Source organism: Pecten maximus, chromosome 2 (assembly GCF_902652985.1).
Source record: "Pecten maximus chromosome 2, xPecMax1.1, whole genome shotgun sequence".
Lineage (NCBI taxonomy): Eukaryota > Metazoa > Mollusca > Bivalvia > Pectinida > Pectinidae > Pecten > Pecten maximus.
Genome location: NC_047016.1, coordinates 8,979,980 through 9,002,953, shown reverse-complemented (window position 1 = coordinate 9,002,953; position 22,974 = coordinate 8,979,980). Strand labels below are relative to the sequence as shown.

General features: G+C 36.2%; 2 protein-coding genes and 1 long non-coding RNA gene across 4 annotated transcripts in view; 1 reads left to right on the top strand and 2 right to left on the bottom strand.

Annotated features, from left to right (window-relative positions):
* Positions 1-1,141: 1,141 nt before the first annotated feature.
* Positions 1,142-13,194, bottom strand: LOC117316542 (tyramine beta-hydroxylase-like). 2 transcript variants are annotated; one of them, XM_033871183.1, is made up of 9 exons: positions 12,410-13,194; positions 8,799-8,994; positions 8,055-8,187; positions 7,693-7,791; positions 7,167-7,346; positions 6,716-6,879; positions 5,483-5,726; positions 4,351-4,447; positions 1,142-2,165 (listed from the first exon to the last, which is right to left on the bottom strand). In XM_033871183.1, the coding sequence occupies exons 2-9, from the start codon at positions 8,991-8,993 to the stop codon at positions 1,613-1,615; spliced, it is 1,665 nt and encodes a 554-aa protein (XP_033727074.1). In that variant the 5' UTR covers position 8,994; positions 12,410-13,194; the 3' UTR covers positions 1,142-1,612. The 2 variants fall into 2 exon arrangements, with proteins under 2 accessions (XP_033727074.1, XP_033727082.1); XM_033871191.1 differs by having other exon boundaries at positions 12,461-13,194.
* On the top strand, positions 11,946-12,388 carry LOC117316556. The gene is made up of 2 exons (XR_004529878.1): positions 11,946-12,017; positions 12,067-12,388. It is a non-coding gene; the product is annotated as an uncharacterized LOC117316556 (long non-coding RNA).
* A 7,481-nt stretch (positions 13,195-20,675) lies between the features above and the next one.
* LOC117316533 overlaps positions 20,676-22,974 on the bottom strand; it is a 37,069-nt gene continuing 34,770 nt past the window's right edge. The window contains exons 6-7 of the mRNA XM_033871172.1: positions 22,770-22,968; positions 20,676-20,974 (exon numbers count right to left, since the gene is read on the bottom strand). Coding sequence (XP_033727063.1) covers positions 20,742-20,974; positions 22,770-22,968 — 432 coding nt within the window. The 3' untranslated portion in view covers positions 20,676-20,741. The remainder of the gene's footprint in view (positions 20,975-22,769; positions 22,969-22,974) is intronic.

The window sequence follows — 22,974 nt, the reverse complement described above, 5'->3', positions numbered from 1 at the left end:
TTAGATAGCCATTTGATTGGCTACATATGTAGTAGATTATAGCTTTGCCGCCTATCGATTGGTTAGTCGAGTACAGCTTTACCGCCTGCTTGTTGGTTAGTTAGTTAGTTACAAGTAGTCCAAGGGCTACATCTGTAGTTAGTTACATGTTTACCGACCACTGGTGGGTTATATCTGTAGTTACAGGTTTACCGACCACTGGTGGGTTATATATGTAGTTACAGGTTTACCGACCACTGGTGGGTTATATATGTAGTTAGTTACAGGTTTACCGACTACTGGTGGGTTATATCTGTAGTTACAGGTTTACCGACCATTGGTGGGTTATATCTGTAGTTACAGGTTTACCGACCACTGGTGGGTTATATCTGTAGTTAGTTACAGGTTTACCGACTACTGGTGGGTTATATCTGTAGTTACAGGTTTACCGACCATTGGTGGGTTATATCTGTAGTTACAGGTTTACTGACCTTTGGTGGGTCATATCTGTCTTGTCCTTTTGTAATTGGTGAACTGTTTGTTTTCGAAAAATGCAATGTCGGTGTGTAGTTAGGAGAATTTGTAAGTACATGTATATCTAGACCTGTGATGACGATATGTAAATAAAACAGGAGGATTTGTTGGGATGCTTAGACCTAAAGTGTCATCTAAAGATGTATATAGCAGAATAATGTTGAATTTCAAACACGAATGAATATCTAAAAATTGCGTTGAATGGTCATGTAATATATAAAGTTGTTTGTCTGAACATGTAGTTTCTCAAAATAACAAATAATGTCATTTGGATCCTAAATGTTTCCTCTTTAGAGATACTTTGTGGTAAGATGTAACCACGATTAATTTTAAGTCCCACAAATAACCAAACATGAAAAAGAGCCAAGCTATTGCTCTCACAAGTATCTTTAGCATAGAGTAGATGGATTTGCCTGACTGGACTTTACCATGTATGTGCGTACAAGCAATTAATATTTCGTTTTGGCGGCGGTGAACCAATCTCAACCAAAAAAATGCCTCCTTTACCAAATTTTAATAATCTGATATTAGTGAGAAGGTAATTTTAAGACAAATTGTTAAAGAGGTGAGTTTGGGGCCTTTTTAAACAGGCTTGAACAATGTTTTTGCCGTGTCTAGATTTCCTTAATGTAGTTTCTAATAAGTGTACTTTTTAATGTTTGAAATGCCTCAGTATGTCCCCCTGAAACAAGCATTTTCCCCGTGTTTTGTTGAAATATGCAAACAGCTATACAAATCACATACATGTAGTAACGGCAAGTGTCATAGTTGGTAATGATCCAAACAATTATTTCATGAAGTTACTTTTTTTTTTTAAATTGCACTATAGTAGGAATGTATAGGCCTGTATCACTGTTTCGACAGGATTTGCTGTTTATATGTCCTTTAATTGTTGGTATGCTTATAATCGTGCGAATGAATAAGTTATATATAAGATACATAACATAAGTTTATTTTTACAGAGGTATCGCTATGCCGAAACATAATCTGTTCCTCATCAAATTTTGTTTCCCCTTCATCATTTAAATTGAGGATCACATATGATATTGCACTGCCATACCTGGAGCCTTAATTTATTACAGTTTGATTGTCTGTATTTCTACCCTTGTGTTAAGGCCACATTACCATCCTCAACAACATTACATTGTTGCTGACAAGTCTCCATTTCGATCTCAGTTTTACAGGAATCGATGGCTGCCCACATGTCCATGGACGACGACATGTGTTTTACGGACAAGTAACGGTACACGCTGACGATATCTCCGCTGAAACACTTGTTACTCGACAACATGTCTGTGATGTACTGTTTGCATTCTTGTGTACATATATCGAATGGTTTACAAAATTTCCTCAGGTTAGAATTGATACTGACCATGTCTGGATGGAATGGATTGAAAATTGATTTGATTTTGCAGCCATCTATCACCGGGAATTCCGATGGAAAATTAATTAGCTTACATAAATCATACTTCTTTAACGTCATACAATACGATTCTTTTACGTTTTCAGCTGGAAAGACATGTAACAAAACGTGACACATTTCATCTAAAGTGCCATCGCCCGAGAATGTCGTCGTGGTCTTTCCAGAAGATTCGAATACACAGGTTGTTTTAAGCTCATCCCCAGGCAGGACTTCGATCGGAGGGTCAAAACTGGAACAGCAAAATAGTCTGTGATGACAAACATGTTTCATATCTTTAATCCTTTACATCTCGTGTTCTGCATACAGAAAGGAAAGAATATGTACACACAGAATATTCCGGCAACAACGACCCTGTAAACTAACCTTGAGTAATTATGTGTATATATATATAAACATATAAACAAGTATCCATCATCTCCGGCGATAACATACGGGTAGACTATTCCTGCGTCCATATATACATATATATAAACGATTCCTACATAAAAAAAAACCCGTTTGAACTGACAAACATGTAAATGATCTATTCTGGTGTCTAAAAAACGTGTAGACTATACCGGCGTTAACCCGTGTAGACTATACCGGCGTAAACACAAACGTGTAGACTATACCGGCGTTAACCCGTGTAGACTATACCGGCGTAAACACAAACGTGTAGACTATACCGGCGTAAACACAAACGTGTAGACTATACCGGCGTAAACACAAACGTGTAGACTATACAAGCGTAAACCCGTGTCGACTATACCGGCGTAAATACAAACGTATAGACTATACCGGCGTAAACACAAACGTGTAGACTATACCGGCGTAAACAAACCCGTGTAGACTATACCGGGGTAAACACAAACGTGTAGACTATACCGGCGTTAACCCGTGTAGACTATACCGGCGTAAACACAAACGTGTAGACTATACCGGCGTTAACCCGTGTAGACTATACCGGCGTAAACACAAACGTGTAGACTATACCGGCGTAAACACAAACGTGTAGACTATACAGACGAAAACAAACACGTGTAGACTATACCGGCGTAAACACAAACGTGTAGACTATACCGGCGTTAACCCGTGTAGACTATACCGGCGTAAACACAAACGTGTAGACTATACCGGCGTTAACCCGTGTAGACTATACCGGCGTAAACACAAACGTGTAGACTATACCGGCGTAAACACAAACGTGTAGACTATACAGACGAAAACAAACACGTGTAGACTATACCGGCGTAAACACAAACGTGTAGACTATACCGGCGTAAACACAAACGTGTAGACTATACAGACGAAAACAAACACGTGTAGACTATACCGGCGTAAACACAAACGTGTAGACTATACCGGCGTAAACACAAACGTGTAGACTATACAAGCGTAAACCCGTGTAGACTATACCGGCGTAAACACAAACGTGTAGACTATACAAGCGTAAACCCGTGTCGACTATACCGGCGTAAACACAAACGTGTAGACTATACCGGCGTAAACACACACGTGTATACTATACCGGCGTAAACACAAACGTGTAGACTATACCGGCGTAAATACAAACGTATAGACTATACCGGCGTAAACACAAACGTGTAGACTATACCGGCGTAAACACAAACGTGTAGACTATACAAGCGTAAACCCGTGTAGACTATACCGGCGTAAACACAAACGTGTAGACTATACAAGCGTAAACCCGTGTCGACTATACCGGCGTAAACACAAACGTGTAGACTATACCGGCGTAAACACACACGTGTATACTATACCGGCGTAAACACAAACGTGTAGACTATACCGGCGTAAATACAAACGTATAGACTATACCGGCGTAAACACAAACGTGTAGACTATACAAGCGTAAACACGTGTAGACTATACCGGCGTAAACACAAACGTGTAGACTATACCGGTGTTAATACAAACGTGTAGACTATACCGGCGTAAACACAAACGTGTAGACTATACCGCCGTAAACAAACACGTGTAGACTATACCGGCGTAAACACAAACGTGTAGACTATACCGGCGTAAACAAACACGTGTAGACTATACCGGCGTAAACACAAACGTGTAGACTATACCGCCGTAAACAAACACGTGTAGACTATACCGGCGTAAACAAACACGTGTAGACTATACCGCCGTAAACACAAACGTGTGGACTATACAGACGAAAACAAACACGTGCAGATTATGCTGACGTAACCAAAACATGTAAACTTTACCGGGGTAAAACGTGTAGACTTCAACAGCCTAAACACAAACATGTAGATTAAACCGACATTAAACCCATTGTGGTGTCAACAAACTAGATCAACTCTTTTCGTCCGGACTAGAACATGAAATTATGAAGCAGTGGTGACAATAGCTCTTCCACGCAATAATAAAATGTAGATTTTCTATGTGATATGTGTACTTACTGAAAGGCATCAAAACGATCAAATTCAAAATCATCTACGTTGGTAATGTCCCTGATCCACACTCCGTTTCTGTACTGTTCAAGTTTTTGTTTTCTTCCTATATTATTAGAGAAAAAAGCTTCCAATGAATTTATTTGCAAACTCACTTTTATTTTATCAGCATCATTACCATAAGCTGTTTCTCTGTGTTCGGTTGAACATATGTACTGGTAAGATAATCCGAATTAACTCCAGCACTACATGGGTTGATATTTATTTATAGAATAGTTTCCCTTCTGACACAAATTCTCCTTCTTACTTCTAAAATAAATTATCCTCTTTAAGCAATAAGCGCCCCCCCCCCCCCCCCCCCCCCCCACTTTTTTACTGTACTACTTCGGCCTGACTACTATATACATTTAGCATTGCATTTATTTTACCAGAGACGTATATATCACATGCTACATATTGTATATAGGTCTCTGATTTGAAATGTACATGTATAACCGATAAACATTTGTCGTCTATCGTACCATTACATTACCGTTGCCTTACATTTACAGGGTATGTTTTATTACATGATATCAATATAGATTAATTACGGGGATATTATGCTATTATGGCCCTGCATCCGGGGCCATAAATTGTTTATTATACCGAAAAAGAATCAGTCATGATGATACTCAAATATAGACTGAAGATATGAAAATCATTTTTATCACAAACCCCTGTGATCCCGGTCGCTCAATTGATACAATTCCAAGTGAAGTTGTTATTGACAGTTTCTTTTAGACACTCTTGGAAATAGTTGGCGTATTCTGAGCAATCTTGTTTTTGCAGATTTTTTTTTATCTATTTCTGCTTCTTCGACTGCACGAAAACGTTTGCGTTTCTATTCGTCTGCCATTTGTAAATAACTGCAAGGGAGACGCAACAGAATGCGGGGGTCGCCATGGGGGCACGCGGTCCAGGGAGTTATGATATTTGTCTCCCTGGCTGACGCGCCTCAGGGAGATATGATGTTTTGTTTCCCTTCCACGTGATACGTTTCGGCTAATCACAGGCACTGTTATAAACATGAGGTATAATAATATAAGTTATGTGTTTATTGTATTACGTGCTAAAAACGATGAATAAACATATGCTAACTTACCCATGTAGTGCATGTGGTTCTTTGCCGTTGCGATATATACAGGCGCGGTAAATAGGCGTGATGAGCAGTCACTACTACACACACCCTCAATGTCAACTTCCGGTTTGCCAGGTGGAATCTCAAAGTATTGAGAGCCCACCGATAATACTTTGACATCATATGGTCGGAGATTTGGAGTGTAGTACACGTTTAGTCCAGAGTTGTCAGTGAAGTCTGCCCGACGTTCCGGGTTGCTATAGTGAACCTGTATTACATGAATATGCTGATTTAGTTAACTTTAACACCGGCCAGGCACAGAAACGCTATAGTACTCCTTATTAACGCTCAAAATAACATAATTCAACAACAATGGCTATTGTGTTCAGTACACAACTTGTTATCCTGACCATGAATGATTACGATACATCGAGTAAGACTACACTCATACATCAATAGTTAATATTTCTTTGTTTTCATGGTAAATACTCAAATGTGATTGGTCGAAAAATTCTTTTCATTCTTCTATGAAAGAAATTCCGAGAATGGCGCGAAAAATGTGACGTCACAATACGACAATTGATATTGAGTATTGATTTGAGAAAAAGAATCCCATTTAAAACCAGTAAAATTGTACATAAAACTTTTTTTTTTTAAATTAGAAAATCATTTTCAAAAATTATTTATAAGCGTTGATGTAATTTTTTTTAGTTTCATCGGGGTATAAAGCAAATTTTGTTTGCAAACTTTTGTAAAAACACGGTAAGCGGATTCATACAGCTTCCAAACAAAATTTGTTTCATACCCCGATGAAACTAAAAAAAAAAAAAAAATGACATCAATGCTTAACAAGAGCAAAAGGATCAAATACATATATCATAAATGAAAATCAAATCTTTGAACGAGAACGTTTTATAGTCATTATCTAGTTAAAGCTAAACTGTTTTAAAATGTTTGAGGAAATGTTATTCATACAACGCGTTGGTAAGAGACCAGGTGAATATGGACAATGACCTTGACACAAACTGGTAAAAGATAAGGAATTATTTGAAAATGCGACCTATATATAGAGTACATTAAAACCGAGTCGACGACACAGTAATGTTTACATTAAAATAACTATATTTATTCAAGTAGAACGGACTGTTGGTTTATAAGTGGGACAAGATGACAAAATAACCGTATGCTCAATTACTTCCGTGAATATCACCAATCGTTCTAACTACACTCAATGCTAGGCGATACAATGGTACTTACCTGCATCATGAGTTTCTTGTAGGCAGTTTTACCTATCCTGACACCAGTGGTTTTCTGAAAACATTTGCGACTTACTCCGATTCCCCAGCCCAAGACCTGGTACGGACACTGTGGAGTAAACATTCCGCACGGCACAACTACGCCAGTTTCTGATACGTCTTCCTCTAGAATATCAAGTAATAATTGCACACAATTTATTGAATCTTTGCATGTGTAAAATGATAAAGTTATGAGTGTTCGCTTCACCAGACGTGTTCCTTCAATATACTGGCTTGTTGGCAGCAAATTATCGATATTTCCTAATATATTTTAGACAATTGCTGTTACTAAGTTGTATTGTTTTGAATATTATCATTTATTGATAAAGTTTAATCTTTCCTCTGGTTGTACGTAAGCGACGACACCGATAATTGATAAATCAATAGAATCACGAAAGAATATCATTTCTCACCTTGATCCTCACAGCCAAACATAATAATATGATGAGTGGCGTGTTCGTTGTCTATTAGTGGTTCCAAGCCAATTATATGGTAGTCGACGTCTGTAGGCATGTCTAATTTCACACACAAGTAGCTTGTCTTAGCATCGGGCACAAATGTCCTTGGAATGCGTAAGGACATGTTCTTTACTCCTAAAATATAAATAAAATCCTCTCTGTTCAATAATGCAAAGTTGCTTTAAAATGCAAAGACTCAAATATAGTATATATGTTGATTTTAGATAAAAAAAACTGACAATGACAGTAAAATAATTTCAAGAGAGATTTTTTTATTCGTACAATACGTAATATTTTTATCCTCCTCTGACATCAGGAACCTGTACACTAACTATGGTATACACCAGTCAGCCAAGCTATGTGTTGTCACTGTACGCTGTTATAACAATAACCCAATAACGTCAAATGGCGAACGTGTCATCATCACTTCTATTGTTGAAATTTGATGTTGGTCTTAATAAATGAATGCACTGTTACTGACCTACTTCGTTAAACGTGTCACATTTCAAATCTTCAATCTCGCAACTAACCCAGGCGTTTGCTTCCTTGCAAGCGGGATCCGAATATGGGGTGCAAATACCTACAAAAACAGTAGTAGTCTTCACACGAAATCGTATAACGTACAATGCTTTGGATATGATGTGTTAATTACAAAGAAGAAAACATTGCTACATAACGTAATTTTCAATGTGATTATATGATTTTTTTTCGATTTTGCAATATCGGCTGAATGTGGATATATTGTGAAACATATGTATATGTACAGTAAGACAATAGTTTTCTGCAACACATATGTTATGCATATTTTGCAAGTTAATAATAAAGGTTGTGTTAAACACAGACCAGGATGACTGATGTCTTTGGTGACCGCCGCGACACTTCCTTTGGTCCACACACAATCCGGGTCTCCCAACTCCTGTCCGTTTGTCTCTCCGTCTCCGTCAGAGTCCATCTCACACAGGGCTCTTGTCCACTTCTGTAATACGTGATATGCGAACATGACTTAAAGCATTTTTTGAAATAGCATTGATTTTTTTTTTTTTTTTGGAGTATACGCCAAGAAGAATTACTCGTGTGTATTAATGTGATCATTAGTATACGATATGTTATAGAGATCTGACGTAAGGGGTCATGTTCTGTTGACCTCAATGATTACCATGTAACGAACGAGATTCAGTCATGAACCGAGCTAACACAAATATGTGTCTCGCCTGTCTCGTTCTCTCCGACATGGTTCATCAATTAAATTAATAGGGAAAATAATTAAATGTTAAATTCCGAAAAAAAAAATCTCTAAAATTAAACAAAACTGATCGTTAACTGCGGGATATTAATTAAACTGTATAATGCATTGTCTGTTTATCCTGTTACAGTATTTAGAAAAGAATTAATACACAAAATAAACCCATACAACAGTTACCAATGGTTATCAGTAATAGTTCATCTTAATTTGATAACATTTCGTCCGTCCTATAGAGGAAACGTATACAGAACGTCGCAAAATGCATGCGAATATTGATAATTGTTTATTTATTCATTATTTACATTTTGTTTGAACCTACAACATGTTATTTGTAACATCCATACCATTCCAGCGTTTCTGAAATCCACTCCAAAAGGATTTACTCTACCTCCTCCCCGGGGGTTGAGATGACCAACGCCCCACCAGACGAAGTTGGCCTTGCACGGATGTGGGACTTCTGCGCCATTTGGAAGTTCATTCTGAAAATGCCGGAATCCCAATACCGTTGTCACGCACAGCACAAAAATCAGGACGCGCATTCTAGAAAACACAACAGTTGTTTCGATAAAAAAAACAAAACAAAACAAAAACAAAAAAACAAAAAAACAAAAAACAGATGAAGAAACGTTTCCAAGTAACGTCCTAATAATACAATTGTGTTCTACATACATCCCTGTCGGTGGCTTGTTTTCCTCTTTAAATGATAATTTTATCTCATTCATTCCAAAAATGAAGAAGAGATAGGCTTTTTTATGTTCAGTCGATTCCGAGTTACATCCATTTTCTTTGTGAAACGTACGACTTGAATTCATTATTAATTGGAGATCATATACTTCATGATATACAGTCTCTATTAGGCCCTGGATATATTTGACGTGGCCGCATTCAGAAAATAGTACCGCAAATGTGACTTTTTCTATTAACATTAAAACAATGATGGACTAAATACTCTAGTGTACACAAATGGATAGACTACATTGTTACTACAACTCGTTAACTTTAATGCCAGATCGGCTTTATAAAGGACCATTCACCAACAGCTCACTTATAATTTGTCAGCCGCAATGATCTTTAGTCGAAAATCCTCCTCAAATTACTGATACCAGTAATAATGCACAACCTTTAAATGTTTTAAAGAACGGGGTTTAAGTACACTAATGTGATAACTTTTTTAGGCATTGGATCGTGACATGAAACATACAATTAAACCAATATTTTAAGATTTTAAGGAACGCCAAAGCTCGTTTTCTTATCTAATATGCTATTTTTATCTATTATATGCAAATATAACGTTTTGATGGTAGATAATAAACAACTTCTTTTTAACTTGATGCATAATCTATATGAAAACATGTCGTTACATGCATATAGATACATTTTGCATTAATCAAATTTGTATGGCTGATACAAATGATGAAAGCTACCCAAAAAGATGATTGATATATCGCAAAACACCTGTAAAAATAACCCTTTGAAGTATATAATATTTCTGTTAAAAGTGTCTTCAGATTGTTGACTCGAACATTCACTGTAATACGTCAGGATTTGTGTAGTTGTGGTAGATTTTAAGATGTTCATCTCGGTGTATATGTTGCATTGTATAAATTGCTGTAAGACTCGGACTGAACATTGTCAGATGATTAATTACTCACCTGTAAGTAGGATAAGTAAGTTGTGGTCTGTTTGGAGAACAATGATATTAATACTTATCAGTTATATACTTGATTTAACATTTAATCGCTTGTTAGATTGTATAATATATTGTCAATATAAATGTTATCTAGGTAACAAATAAATATAATGGCGTCGGTCATGGTGCATTGAATATCTATGACATCCCGATAGCATTTATAAATTAATTGTTATATTTACATTTGCATATGCAAAAGACGTGTTTCTCTAAGGAAGACAGAGTTTAGCATATTCACATATTTCTCCCATTTCTCTGTTTGTTCTTTTGAAAGAATAACAAATAAAATTCTTTTCAATAAAATTCTTGATAAAATTCCTTTCTGTAATTGATTCGCAATCGATCGGACACACAATACAAAGCCTTGCCCTGACGCTGATCAACCTGGCGCCAAAATGAGATCATAGTACCCGACTGTTCTCAATCATAATCATCGTTGCCTTTGGTTCACTCCTAGCGTAGCAATCACTTTATGTGCTCCTGGCTGCATATATCTGCTCATCGATGCAGTCAAAGTTAGCGTTTAGGCATTGGAAGATTGTGGTACCAAATATAATACATGGTACCTATCTACTATTTTACCGGGTAACCTCGATTGTGATGTGAGAATTTGTTATTAAACATCACACCATTGCTGCGCACTAATAATTTTAATAGTCTCTTTGCACATAGTTGTCCACAGGTATGTAAGCTAATAATGCGTTTTCCTGAAACTAGAACTATTCTCAATTTCGATAAATACAAGTAACCACTCTTTTAACGCCATAATTATGTAAATCCATGTCATATGCTCCATGTATGTACATAGTAAGAAACGCTGAAGGTTAAGACAGTGTTTGGCTTCCATAACAGGATCGAGCTACTAAATTAAAAACAGTCAGTCAAATCCATAAAGTGATAGTGTTTGCGCTCCTTGCAGTAACAGAGCGGGAACTCAGCTAAACTATCATAGGAGAAGTTGGAGCTACAGGCATATTAAGTTGACATTTGGGCACTGAACTTCTCCGCTAACAGGAACGCACGAGGGTATTTAAAGGGTAACTTCGCGGCACTTTTTCTTAGTTTATGAATATGGGGAATTATACCATACTTATAATCTTCCATAGATAAATTTTGTAGGTATCTGAACTTGCATTTCAATCCTTTTCATGGTTAAACAATTCTTTAAATATAACATTGTATAACAATGAAAATTTTGATAAAATGTAACTGCTCTTCGATACCTTGTGGAAGATGATACATAAAAACTCAAAAGTAACAGATGATGAGCGAGAGACAGATATTGTAACATATATCGATTGTCGAAACAAAAACAATGTTTCTGAAGATTCGACTGAACCTGGACTGGTCGTTGATTTATGAGACTGGTGTCGTCGATGGAGCAGAAGACGCTAACTCTTCCGAAACATATATTCTTATTCTCCTAATAATTTGTCATTTGTACTTTGACCTCTATGAAAATCTTCGGTACATTTGGAGTTAGAATTACGATTTCGTTTGCACGTTGTCATTCTTTGTGTGCTGCGGAACAGATAAATATGTATACAACATATTAATGGGGAAATGATAGATTTTGTTTAGAGTGTCATGTTGTTTCGCATATTATATAGTTTATTTTGAAATATAAAAAAGATTCTTAATAAGATTTTAAAATGTACTCGACTCATGTAATACAGCTAAATGGAAAATAACTAATAATGCAACCAGAGAGAGAGAGGCCATATCAACGAATCATGTACAATATAAAACACAAAGATAATTACACACTAAACATTGAAAGATGCCTGTCTTTATTGCATAAACATGATTAAGTATGGAAGTCGTATATCAAACAATAACTGTAAAATTTACAGCATACATTTAACGTAAAAAAGTTTATAAATGATAACCAACAGTTACAGCATACATTTAACGTAAAAAAGTTTATAAATGATAACCAACAGTTTGCAGTTTTGTATTATTTGGTCAGCATATACTGTATTACTTACGATATGGGGTTATTTATCTATTTATCTTCTGTATAATTAAGAGATAAATAACATATATAAATTACTTACTATATATTGGTGGTATTTATCTTCTGTACAGTATTTTCAGAATTAACAATCATTGTATGAATTACTTACTATATATTGGTGGTATCCATCTTCTGTGCAATAATGACAGATATAACATACCTTGTATAAATTACTTATTATATATTGGTGGTATTTATCTTTTGTATATTTATGACATAAATAAAAAGAGCTTTTATATATTACTTACTATATAATGGTGTTATTTATCTTCTGTACAGTAATGACAGATATAACATACCTTGTATAAATTGTACGTCCTTCCCGATACACTCAGTACTGATATTGATATTACACAATACATGCTATCTGTATGCTGGCCTAGCCTCTCAGCATTTCTGTACTATTGAACCAACACAATTAAAAGTAAATTGCACACTTTATAAATCCCATCCACAGACACAAACTTAGCCTATAACCATTTACAATATGCATATAACATAGACCAATACTATTAAAAGATAATTGCTTATTGTATAATTCCATCTGCCAACTTGGACATCGCTTGAAGCGATAAATTAAATACAGTTTAATGAACCAGCAGCGTATCCTTAGACATGTTTACGGTATGTTTGTATGAATACATGTTTTATCAAATAAAAAGCAACTATCGTGCTCTTTTTCTTTATCAAATGATTTATTTGTATGTACATATATTTACACTTTCGCCTCAGTTAAACTAGTAAACTCTGATTTCCTGTTGAAGGTTTTTAGGTACTACTCAGGTCTGTCCGCCAATACATCCATAATATATACCCAACGTCAGTTAGTCAATTGGCCCAGTAAAACCATCAAATTTCGGGATAGTTAGGGTGTCAACAACCGCTCAATTTGTTATCTAAACGCTGATGGTTGGATGGTTGAAAACGAGCCAATCAGCACTGAACTTACTAAAGGTGTTATGAAGTTATGCAGGCGTGAAATAGTATAAACTATACATTTGAAGATATGAACTAGCATACAGTTATTTTCAACCCTATTTTGATTTAAACATATTTTATTTGTCATTTACAATGTGTTACAAAGGGATTGGGCACAAGTTTTCCAACTTATATTAAGCTCTCTCCCGATACAATTTTACATTGAGAAAAAATTCACATGATGGTAGTTTTATTTACATATTTACAATCTAATTTTATAAGAAATAGAGAGAAAGAGAGAGAGAGACAGAAGGGGAGGGAGACGGAGAGAAAGGGGAAGAGAGGGGGAGTTGGAGGGGGGAAGGAAGAGAGAGACAGAAAGAGATTTTATAAGATATTGATACAAATAATCTTATATATATGGGATATACATGTATATCTAAATACTTCAAAAAGAAAAATAGTTTTGTGGTAGACCTAAGCGGACTCGGGCAACAATCACTTTGGTACACAATTCGACTTTCCTTTCGTTCAAACTTGTCTAATGTCTATGATAATCCATGCCAGTGGTGTCTTCCTCCTTTTCTTTTCTGGTCCTTCATTTATAACATTTCACACACACCCGAATGTCACCCGAGTCCGCAAAGACAAAAATACAATGTACATTAATTTCTAATTAAGATATTTTTAAAATCTATTTGTATTTTTAATAAATAGTTGGGTTGATTGGCATATAGTTACATTTTCTTGATGAGAAAGTTCATTTTTTCAACCCTATTTTTCGGCATTACGAAGCAGAAGTGTTGTAAAGCCATATCTTGAAGCTACCCACTACCTACCAAATAGAGGTTATGCATGTTATTCGTAGGACAGATAAGTGTCCGACTCACTTAGATCTCAACATTTCCCGATGGTTCATAAAACTTAGTGACAGTTCTATGGAAAAAAATCAAAGATAAACAGATATCTATCAATCGAGTCCTGCCGACAACCATAATTTTCCCGAAAGTGGGCTGTTTTACTAAACTCATTTGGTTTCTGACCTACATTTTTATATTGGGTGTAAATAGTACCTATGGTTCTGACTGGCGAAACACTTGATGCCGGCTTTTAAATAGTTCTGGCATTGTTTACTATTGCAACCTAGTTTTATACCGCCGCATCAGACTTTAATTCACTTTCGCTTTGTATAACATTGTTATACATGCATATAAACACAAGTGGAACAACTGTTCTATGTGATAAAAATACACGTACAGTGTAGATAGTTTAGAAACACATGATCTGACAGAACACTCCTAATAGCACCGAGATCATCACCTCATATTTTATATTTGCTCTGCATTATCACTCTATAGCACTACTAATGCCAGTACCACAACACGGGCGTTGTAATATGCAAAACACATGTTGGTAATCAGCCTAGTTATCTGACGTCGTTAAATGTTTTCTCCCGACGTAATGCCATCTGAAGTACGGTCAAATATTTCTTATCATTTTGAAGAAAATAACATCAAATGTGAAATGCAAATACATTTGTATTGATTTAATTTTAGAAACGCTATCAGTGTCTTCTTTAAATATTGTTCACGCACTACATTTGTTTTGCAGGGAAAGTCACGATACAAAATTCCATGGGCAGTTCCATTGGCTTGTTGTACAGATATCGGAAATTTTCAATTAAAAAGTTACTTACAGACGGAAATAAGAATGTTAGAAACATGAAATATGTAAATATAGAAATATGGAAATCATCATAGCGAGCTAAGGCATGTTACTCCATTTGTCTCGATCCTGTTCCGTTTTATCGGACTATAACACGGAACAGAGTGGTGTCTAATGCTTATTAAGCTGTTAACTAAAGTAATAACGGACTTGATTCAGCGACACACTATCGTAAGGCTTCTCTGTGACTCATAACCTTCGGATCGTCGAAAATTGTTTCACGGTTTTTTTTTCTGAAAACATTCCAGGTTTTAATGCTCTGTGTGTTCTGTAGCTTCTAGTCACAGGGTTTGGTTTAAGTTTTTGAATTATATTTGACATCTGTAAACAAACACTTTCAAAAACCCTATGCGATTGAGTTGTAAAAAGATTTTAGAATGCGAACCAATACTAAATTTTAGTGGTGTGATTATCCACTAATATCTTCCAGTATTATTCATTTTTTCAAAGCAAACCTCTGTAGCCCGAGTAACAACTCCTGCTCTATTGCACATTGACGTAAAGAACCGCTTAACTACAGTAACAAAACATTTCAAAATTTAGAAAAACACAATTGTTATATGAATAAATGAGCTGATAGTCTTGTAATAGTAATATGCATTTACAGCGAAGGCATGTTAAAAGATCATCATTTTCGGAATAATATTCTTTCGATTTTCTATAGTAATGATAAACCGTTTCAATTTTTAAAGAAATATGTCAAATATGTTTAGCAGTTCGTTATTGTCAGTAACATAGAAACGTTTTTGCCACCACGAAGTCGTTTATAAATAAGTCAGGATCACATGTATGCGAGTCGTAAGGGCCGCGGTTCTGAACATCCGGACTGACAGGTCATTCCTGGGGAGTTCCGAAAGGAATAAATTGTCCAGAGTACAATAGTCTAAACTACTACAAAGGAAAACAAAACGAGGTAACAAAACATTTTAGCCTGACATTGTCGGGGCGATCTCTGCCCGATGCTCTGAAAGATTGGATAATCTTTTAGTAGTAAACACATTGGTCTATGTTAAATAAGGGGTTTTGAATCGTATATATCAGCAATACTTTGTTAGAAAAATGAAAACTTCCCGTCAAAAGAAATTGCTAGTGAGCACTGCACTTGTGATAGTCTGTACGAGATGAGTCATGCTTATGTAATAAAACTAATATCTCATGTCTTTTCTTGGTACAGTCAAGACAATTGAGACCCTGTTGGTGCAATTATTTTGTCCCTGAAGTATATGTAACCTGTTCATCACATTTTAATTCATTTGAATGGTGAAACGGTTCACGTGTTCTTGCAATCCAACATTGCCAATTAAGAGATTTATTGTTTTGGTTCTTCACACCTTTCAATTCAGATTTTGACATTTGTTTTGACCTATTTCGAGTGTCTGGTCGCCTCTTATCATCACTCTTAGAGTGCTGATGTATGATGCAGTTAAAAATGGATCAAAAAGCTACGATATAAACTAACTAGACAGATTATAACCTATGAGAGTAAAATGGACACCTAAATAGTGACAGCATTCCATCCGTATACAATTCTATTTACGCGAATCACAGCAATCTAATGTTTGAATGATAGAAATTTCGAGACGCGACAAATTAATGTTTGTATCCCAACACAGCAAATCCTCTGTTCAGTCGTATGATAATACAATATCACAGGGACACTCACTGCCGTTTGGATTTGAATACACTTCAGTGGTAAGGTGAACAGACAACTCAAGCGAATCTGCGATCGTGACGTGACCCTGTGATCCAAAACTTCAGTATCCCTAATGATTATGACTGTGTTACTTACAGATCTAAAACCGATCTTTTGTAGTAACTACAATCTTTTGTCATGTGTCTAGAAAGTAGATGAATAAGTTCACGCCCTATTTCTTGGATTTAACTCGGCTACACATTAAAATTCCAAGACCGACGTGGTTGTATGCAAATTGTGGCTCGACGATGTAAAACGAATTTATCAATGCGTAAAATCGGTTTCGGGTAACGATTCGAAATAATATAATGTATGACCAGTAACAGTGGAATTTACGAAAGACACACAAGATTTTAGTACCTTTCAAAACCGAGTCGGTAGTAACCAGCGTAGTATGATGTTTGTATGAAAAGCTCTGGCATATAAAGACGGTAGTGGAATGTTTATACTAAAAATATCTAAAATGGAAACAAAAATTCAAGCTATTGTTAAAAATTTCTGCCTCCCCGATATTTACGAAATTAGGGTTCAACAAATGGAACAGCTTGTAGTCTCGTGCATATTAGTAAACAAAATTGTGTACGGATATGATAAACATATATACACATGCGATAAAAGCCTGGTATTTATTTTCTTGTGTTTTATGGAACAACGTGATGATACATCACGAGATATAAACGTAAAATATACATATATTTGGTTGGTTAGTCGGTAAGGAATATCTTTATCGGTATGGTACAGTCATACATATATACATGTATTTGTCGGGTTAGTCGGTAAGGAATATCTTTATCGGTATGGTACAGTCAAACCTATATACATGTATTTGTCTGGTTAGTCGGTAAGGAATATCTTTATCGGTATGGTACAGTCAAACCTATATATACATGTATTTGTCTGGTTAGTCGGTAAGGAATATCTTTATCGGTAAGGTACAGTCAAACCTATATACATGTATTTGTCTGGTTAGTCGTTAAGGAATATCTTTATCGGTATGGTACAGTCAAACCTATATACATGTATCTGTTTGGTTAGTCGTTAAGGAATATCTTTATCGGTATGGTACAGTCAAACCTATATATACATGTATTTGGTTGGTTAGTCAGTAAGGAATATCTTTATCGGTATGGCACAGTCAAACCTATATACATGTATTTGTCTGGTTAGTCGGTAAGGAAGAACTTTATCGGTAAGGTACAGTCAAACCTATATATACATGTATTTGTCTGGTTAGTCGTTAAGGAATATCTTTATCGGTATGGTACAGTCAAACCTATATATACATGTATTTGGTTGGTTAGTCAGTAAGGAATATCTTTATCGGTATGGTACAGTCAAACCTATATACATGTATTTGTCTGGTTAGTCGGTAAGGAATACCTTTATCGGTATGGTACAGTCAAACCTATATACATGTATCTGTTTGGTTAGTCGTTAAGGAATATCTTTATCGGTATGGTACAGTCAAACCTATATACATGTATTTGTCTGGTTAGTCGTTAAGGAATACCTTTATCGGTAAGGTACAGTCAAACCTATATATACATGTATTTGTCTGGTTAGTCGTTAAGGAATACCTTTATCGGTATGGTACAGTCAAACCTATATATACATGTATTTGTCGGGTTAGTCGGTAAGGAATACCTTTATCGGTATGGTACAGTCATACATATATACATGTATTTGTCTGGTTAGTCGGTAAGGAATATCTTTATCGGTATGGTACAGTCATACATATATACATGTATTTGTCTGGTTAGTCGGTAAGGAATATCTTTATCGGCATGGTACAGTCAAACCTATATACATGTATTTGTCGGGTTAGTCGGTAAGGAATACCTTTATCGGTATGGTACAGTCATACATATATACATGTATTTGTCTGGTTAGTCGGTAAGGAATACCTTTATCGGTATGGTACAGTCAAACCTATATACATGTATTTGTCTGGTTAGTCGGTAAGGAATATCTTTATCGGTATGGTACAGTCAAACCTATATACATGTATTTGTCTGGTTAGTCGTTAAGGAATATCTTTATCGGTAAGGTACAGTCAAACCTATATACATGTATTTGTCTGGTTAGTCGTTAAGGAATATCTTTATCGGTATGGTACAGTCAAACCTATATATACATGTATTTGTCTGGTTAGTCGGTAAGGAATATCTTTATCGGTAAGGTACAGTCAAACCTATATACATGTATTTGTCTGGTTAGTCGGTAAGGAATATCTTTATCGTTATGGTACAGTCAAATCTATATACATGTATTTGTCTGGTTAGTCGGTAAGGAATATCTTTATCGGTATGGTACAGTCATACATATATACATGTATTTGTCTGGTTAGTCGGTAAGGAATATCTTTATCGGTAAGGTACAGTCAAACCTATATATACATGTATTTGGTTGGTTAGTCAGTAAGGAATATCTTCATCGGTATGGTACAGTCATACATATATACATGTATTTGTCTGGTTAGTCGGTAAGGAATATCTTTATCGGTAAGGTACAGTCAAACCTATATATGCATGTATTTGGTTGGTTAGTCAGTAAGGAATATCTTTATCGGTATGGTACAGTCAAATCTATATACATGTATTTGTCTGGTTAGTCGGTAAGGAATATCTTTATCGGTATGGTACAGTCAAATCTATATACATGTATTTGTCGGGTTAGTCGGTTAGGAATATCTTTATCGGTATGGTACAGTCAAACCTATATATACATGTATTTGGTTGGTTAGTCAGTAAGGAATATCTTTATCGGTATGGTACAGTCAAACCTATATACATGTATTTGTCTGGTTAGTCAGTAAGGAATATCTTTATCGGTATGGTACAGTCAAACCTATATATACATGTATTTGGTTGGTTAGTCAGTAAGGAATATCTTTATCGGTATGGTACAGTCAAATCTATATACATGTATTTGTCGGGTTAGTCGGTAAGGAATATCTTTATCGGTATGGTACAGTCAAACCTATATACATGTATTTGTCGGGTTAGTCGGTAAGGAATATCTTTATCGGTATGGTACAGTCAAACCTATATACATGTATTTGTCGGGTTAGTCGGTAAGGAAGAACTTTATCGGTATGGTACAGTCATACATATATACATGTATTTGTCGGGTTAGTCGGTAAGGAAGAACTTTATCGGTATGGTACAGTCATACATATATACATGTATTTGTCGGGTTAGTCGGTAAGGAATATCTTTATCGGTATGGTACAGTCATACCTATATACATGTATTTGTCTGGTTAGTCGTTAAGGAATATCTTTATCGGTATGGTACAGTCAAACCTATATACATGTATTTGTCTGGTTAGTCGGTAAGGAATACCTTTATCGGTATGGTACAGTCAAACCTATATACATGTATTTGTCTGGTTAGTCGGTAAGGAAGAACTTTATCGTTATGGTACAGTCAAACCTATATACATGTATTTGTCGGGTTAGTCGGTAAGGAATATCTTTATCGGTAAGGTACAGTCAAACCTATATACATGTATTTGTCTGGTTAGTCGGTAAGGAAGAACTTTATCGGTATGGTACAGTCATACATATATACATGTATTTGTCGGGTTAGTCGTTAAGGAATATCTTTATCGGTATGGTACAGTCATACATATATACATGTATTTGTCGGGTTAGTCGGTAAGGAATATCTTTATCGGTATGGTACAGTCAAACCTATATACATGTATTTGTCGGGTTAGTCGTTAAGGAATATCTTTATCGGTATGGTACAGTCAAACCTATATACATGTATTTGGTTGGTTAGTCGGTAAGGAATACCTTTATCGGTATGGTACAGTCAAACCTATATACATGTATTTGGTTGGTTAGTCGGTAAGGAATATCTTTATCGGTAAGGTACAGTCAAACCTATATACATGTATTTGGTTGGTTAGTCGGTAAGGAATATCTTTATCGGTATGGTACAGCCATACCTATATACATGTATTTGGTTGGTTAGTCGGTAAGGAAGAACTTTATCGGTATGGTACAGTCATACCTACATTTGTTTGGTTAGTCGGTTAGGAATTTCTATGTGTTTAGACGTTGTATTAGAATGCTATATTCTTAGTGCATTGTTTCTGATGTAACTACTGAATGTGCTTTCAGGTACACCAATGACTGTTTACTCTCCACAACTTGCAAGTGACGTTGTGGGTTATTTTCAAGGTCATCTGATTCCCTGTAACCTTTAATTATCTATGTCATAAACATGACTGTTTAATTACAATAAGTTCTTAAACAAATGCTCTGCGTTCTCCTCTAGAAAGGCGGACTCCATGAACCGGTTGACGCTTCCACTCAAGCTCTTGAGTACCGGGATGAGGTTAAAGAAGATCTCGACTACCATTCTAGCCTTGTTGTCTCGCTGGCTGGAGTACACCATGTAGCTGAAGACATCGAGATAGTGTGAGTGGAGAGCTTCGATAGAACTCGCGTCTTCCACTGATATTCCATCTGGAGTCAACAAAACACAATATAGGATCAAATTCACAAACCGTGAAGCAATATCGAATACACACACCGTGAACATGTTTATAAGGATGTTCTACTTATTTCACCTCTAACGACATAAGTGTGTCATACAAAACTCACACTCTAATAACTTCACTACCATATCTAGATGAAGTATTTATAACATGAAAACTCCGTGAATCGTGTAAGTTGCGGCCGGATAGGGGACAACTAGATAACCGTATAAGTTAAAGCTGGATAGATAACATTGTTGGTGGTGACTGGACAGGGGCATCTGGTTAACCGTGTTAGTGTCGGTTAGTTAGGGTCAACTTGGTAACCGAGTTAGTGGAGGCTGGATATGCTACGACTGTTTAATGGTGTTTGAGGAACGACGACTGGATAGTGGATAAAAGTCGAAACTGGTTAAGGGAAATGTATGACAGTGTTGGTGGATGCTAGTCAGGGGGAAATTGTATGACAATGTTGGTGGATGCTAGTTAGTGAGACATTTTATAATCATGTTGGTGGAGGCTGGTTAGATGAGAGGGGTATAACCATTTTGGTGGAGGCTGGTTAGACGACAACTGCATAACTATATTGGTGGAGGCTGGATAATGGCCAATTGTATAATCATGTTGGTAGAGACTGGTTGGGGGACATCTGTAAAACCATGTCAGTAGGGGCTGAATAGGGGACAACTGTATAATCATGTTGGTTGAGGCTTGTTAGGGGACAACTATATATCCATGTTATTGGTGGCTGGATAGAGGACAACTTTATAACCATGTTATTGGTGGCTGTATAGAGGACAACTTTATAACCATGTTATTGGTGGCTGGATAGAGGACAACTTTATAACCATGTTATTGGTGGCTTGATGAGGACAACTTTATAACCATGTTATTGGTGGCTGGATAGAGGACAACTTTATAACCATGTTATTGGTGGCTGGATAGAGGACAACTTTATAACCATGTTATTGGTGGCTGGAAAGAGGACAACTTGATAACCATGTTATTGGTGGCTGGATAGAGGACAACTTTATAACCATGTTATTGGTGGCTTGATGAGGACAACTTGATAACCATGTTATTGGTGGATGGATAGAGGACAACTTGATAACCATGTTATTGGTGGCTGGATAGAGGACAACTTTATAACCATGTTATTGGTGGCTGGATAGAGGACAACTTTATAACCATGTTATTGGTGGCTGGATAGAGGACAACTTTATAACCATGTTATTGGTGGCTGGATAGAGGACAACTTTATAACCATGTTATTGGTGGCTGGATAGAGGACAACTTTATAACCATGTTACTGGTGGCTGGATAGAGGACAACTTTATAACCATGTTGCTGGTGGCTGGATAGAGGATAACTTTATAACCATGTTCTTAGTGGCTGGATAGAGGACAACTTTACAACCATGTTATTGGTGGCTGGATAGAGGATAACTTTATAACCATGCTATTTGTGACTGGAAAGAGGACAACTTTACAACCATGTTATTGATGACTGGATAGAGGACAACTTCATAACCATGTTATTGGTGGCTGGATAGAGGATAACTTTATAACCATGCTATTTGTGACTGGAAAGAGGACAACTTTTTAACCTTGTTATTGGTGGCTGGATAGAGGACAACTTTATAACCATGCTATTGATGCCACGATAAAGAATAACTGGGTAAACTGTCATAATGACGACTGAATATATAATGATGCAACATTGCTTGGTGATTAGTTTAGTATTGTTAAACGTCCTACTAATAGCTATTGAAGGACAGAACGTACCGAGTGATGTGAGTTGGATGGCACACAACAGGCCTATCTCTAGATGTGATAATCCAAATCTCTCAAGCAGCTCATGCAGCCGATTGATCTGATCCACCAACTTGTCATCCACCAGCGCATTTAAAGCGGCTTGGTTCAAAACGGGTGCATTGTCTCCGATATAAAGCCACTCATCATTGGACTCCTTTGATGCTGTAAGCTTTAA

Coding starts and splice junctions, on each gene's coding strand:
- LOC117316542 (XM_033871183.1), bottom strand. CDS start 8,993: ATGCGCGTCCTGATTTTTGTGCTGTGCGTGACAACGGTATTGGGATTC. Junction 7,792..8,054: donor CAAAGACATCAGTCATCCTG/GTCTGTGTTTAA, acceptor CTGTTTTTGTAG/GTATTTGCACCCCATATTCG. Junction 7,347..7,692: donor TGACACGTTTAACGAAGTAG/GTCAGTAACAGT, acceptor TTTATATTTTAG/GAGTAAAGAACATGTCCTTA.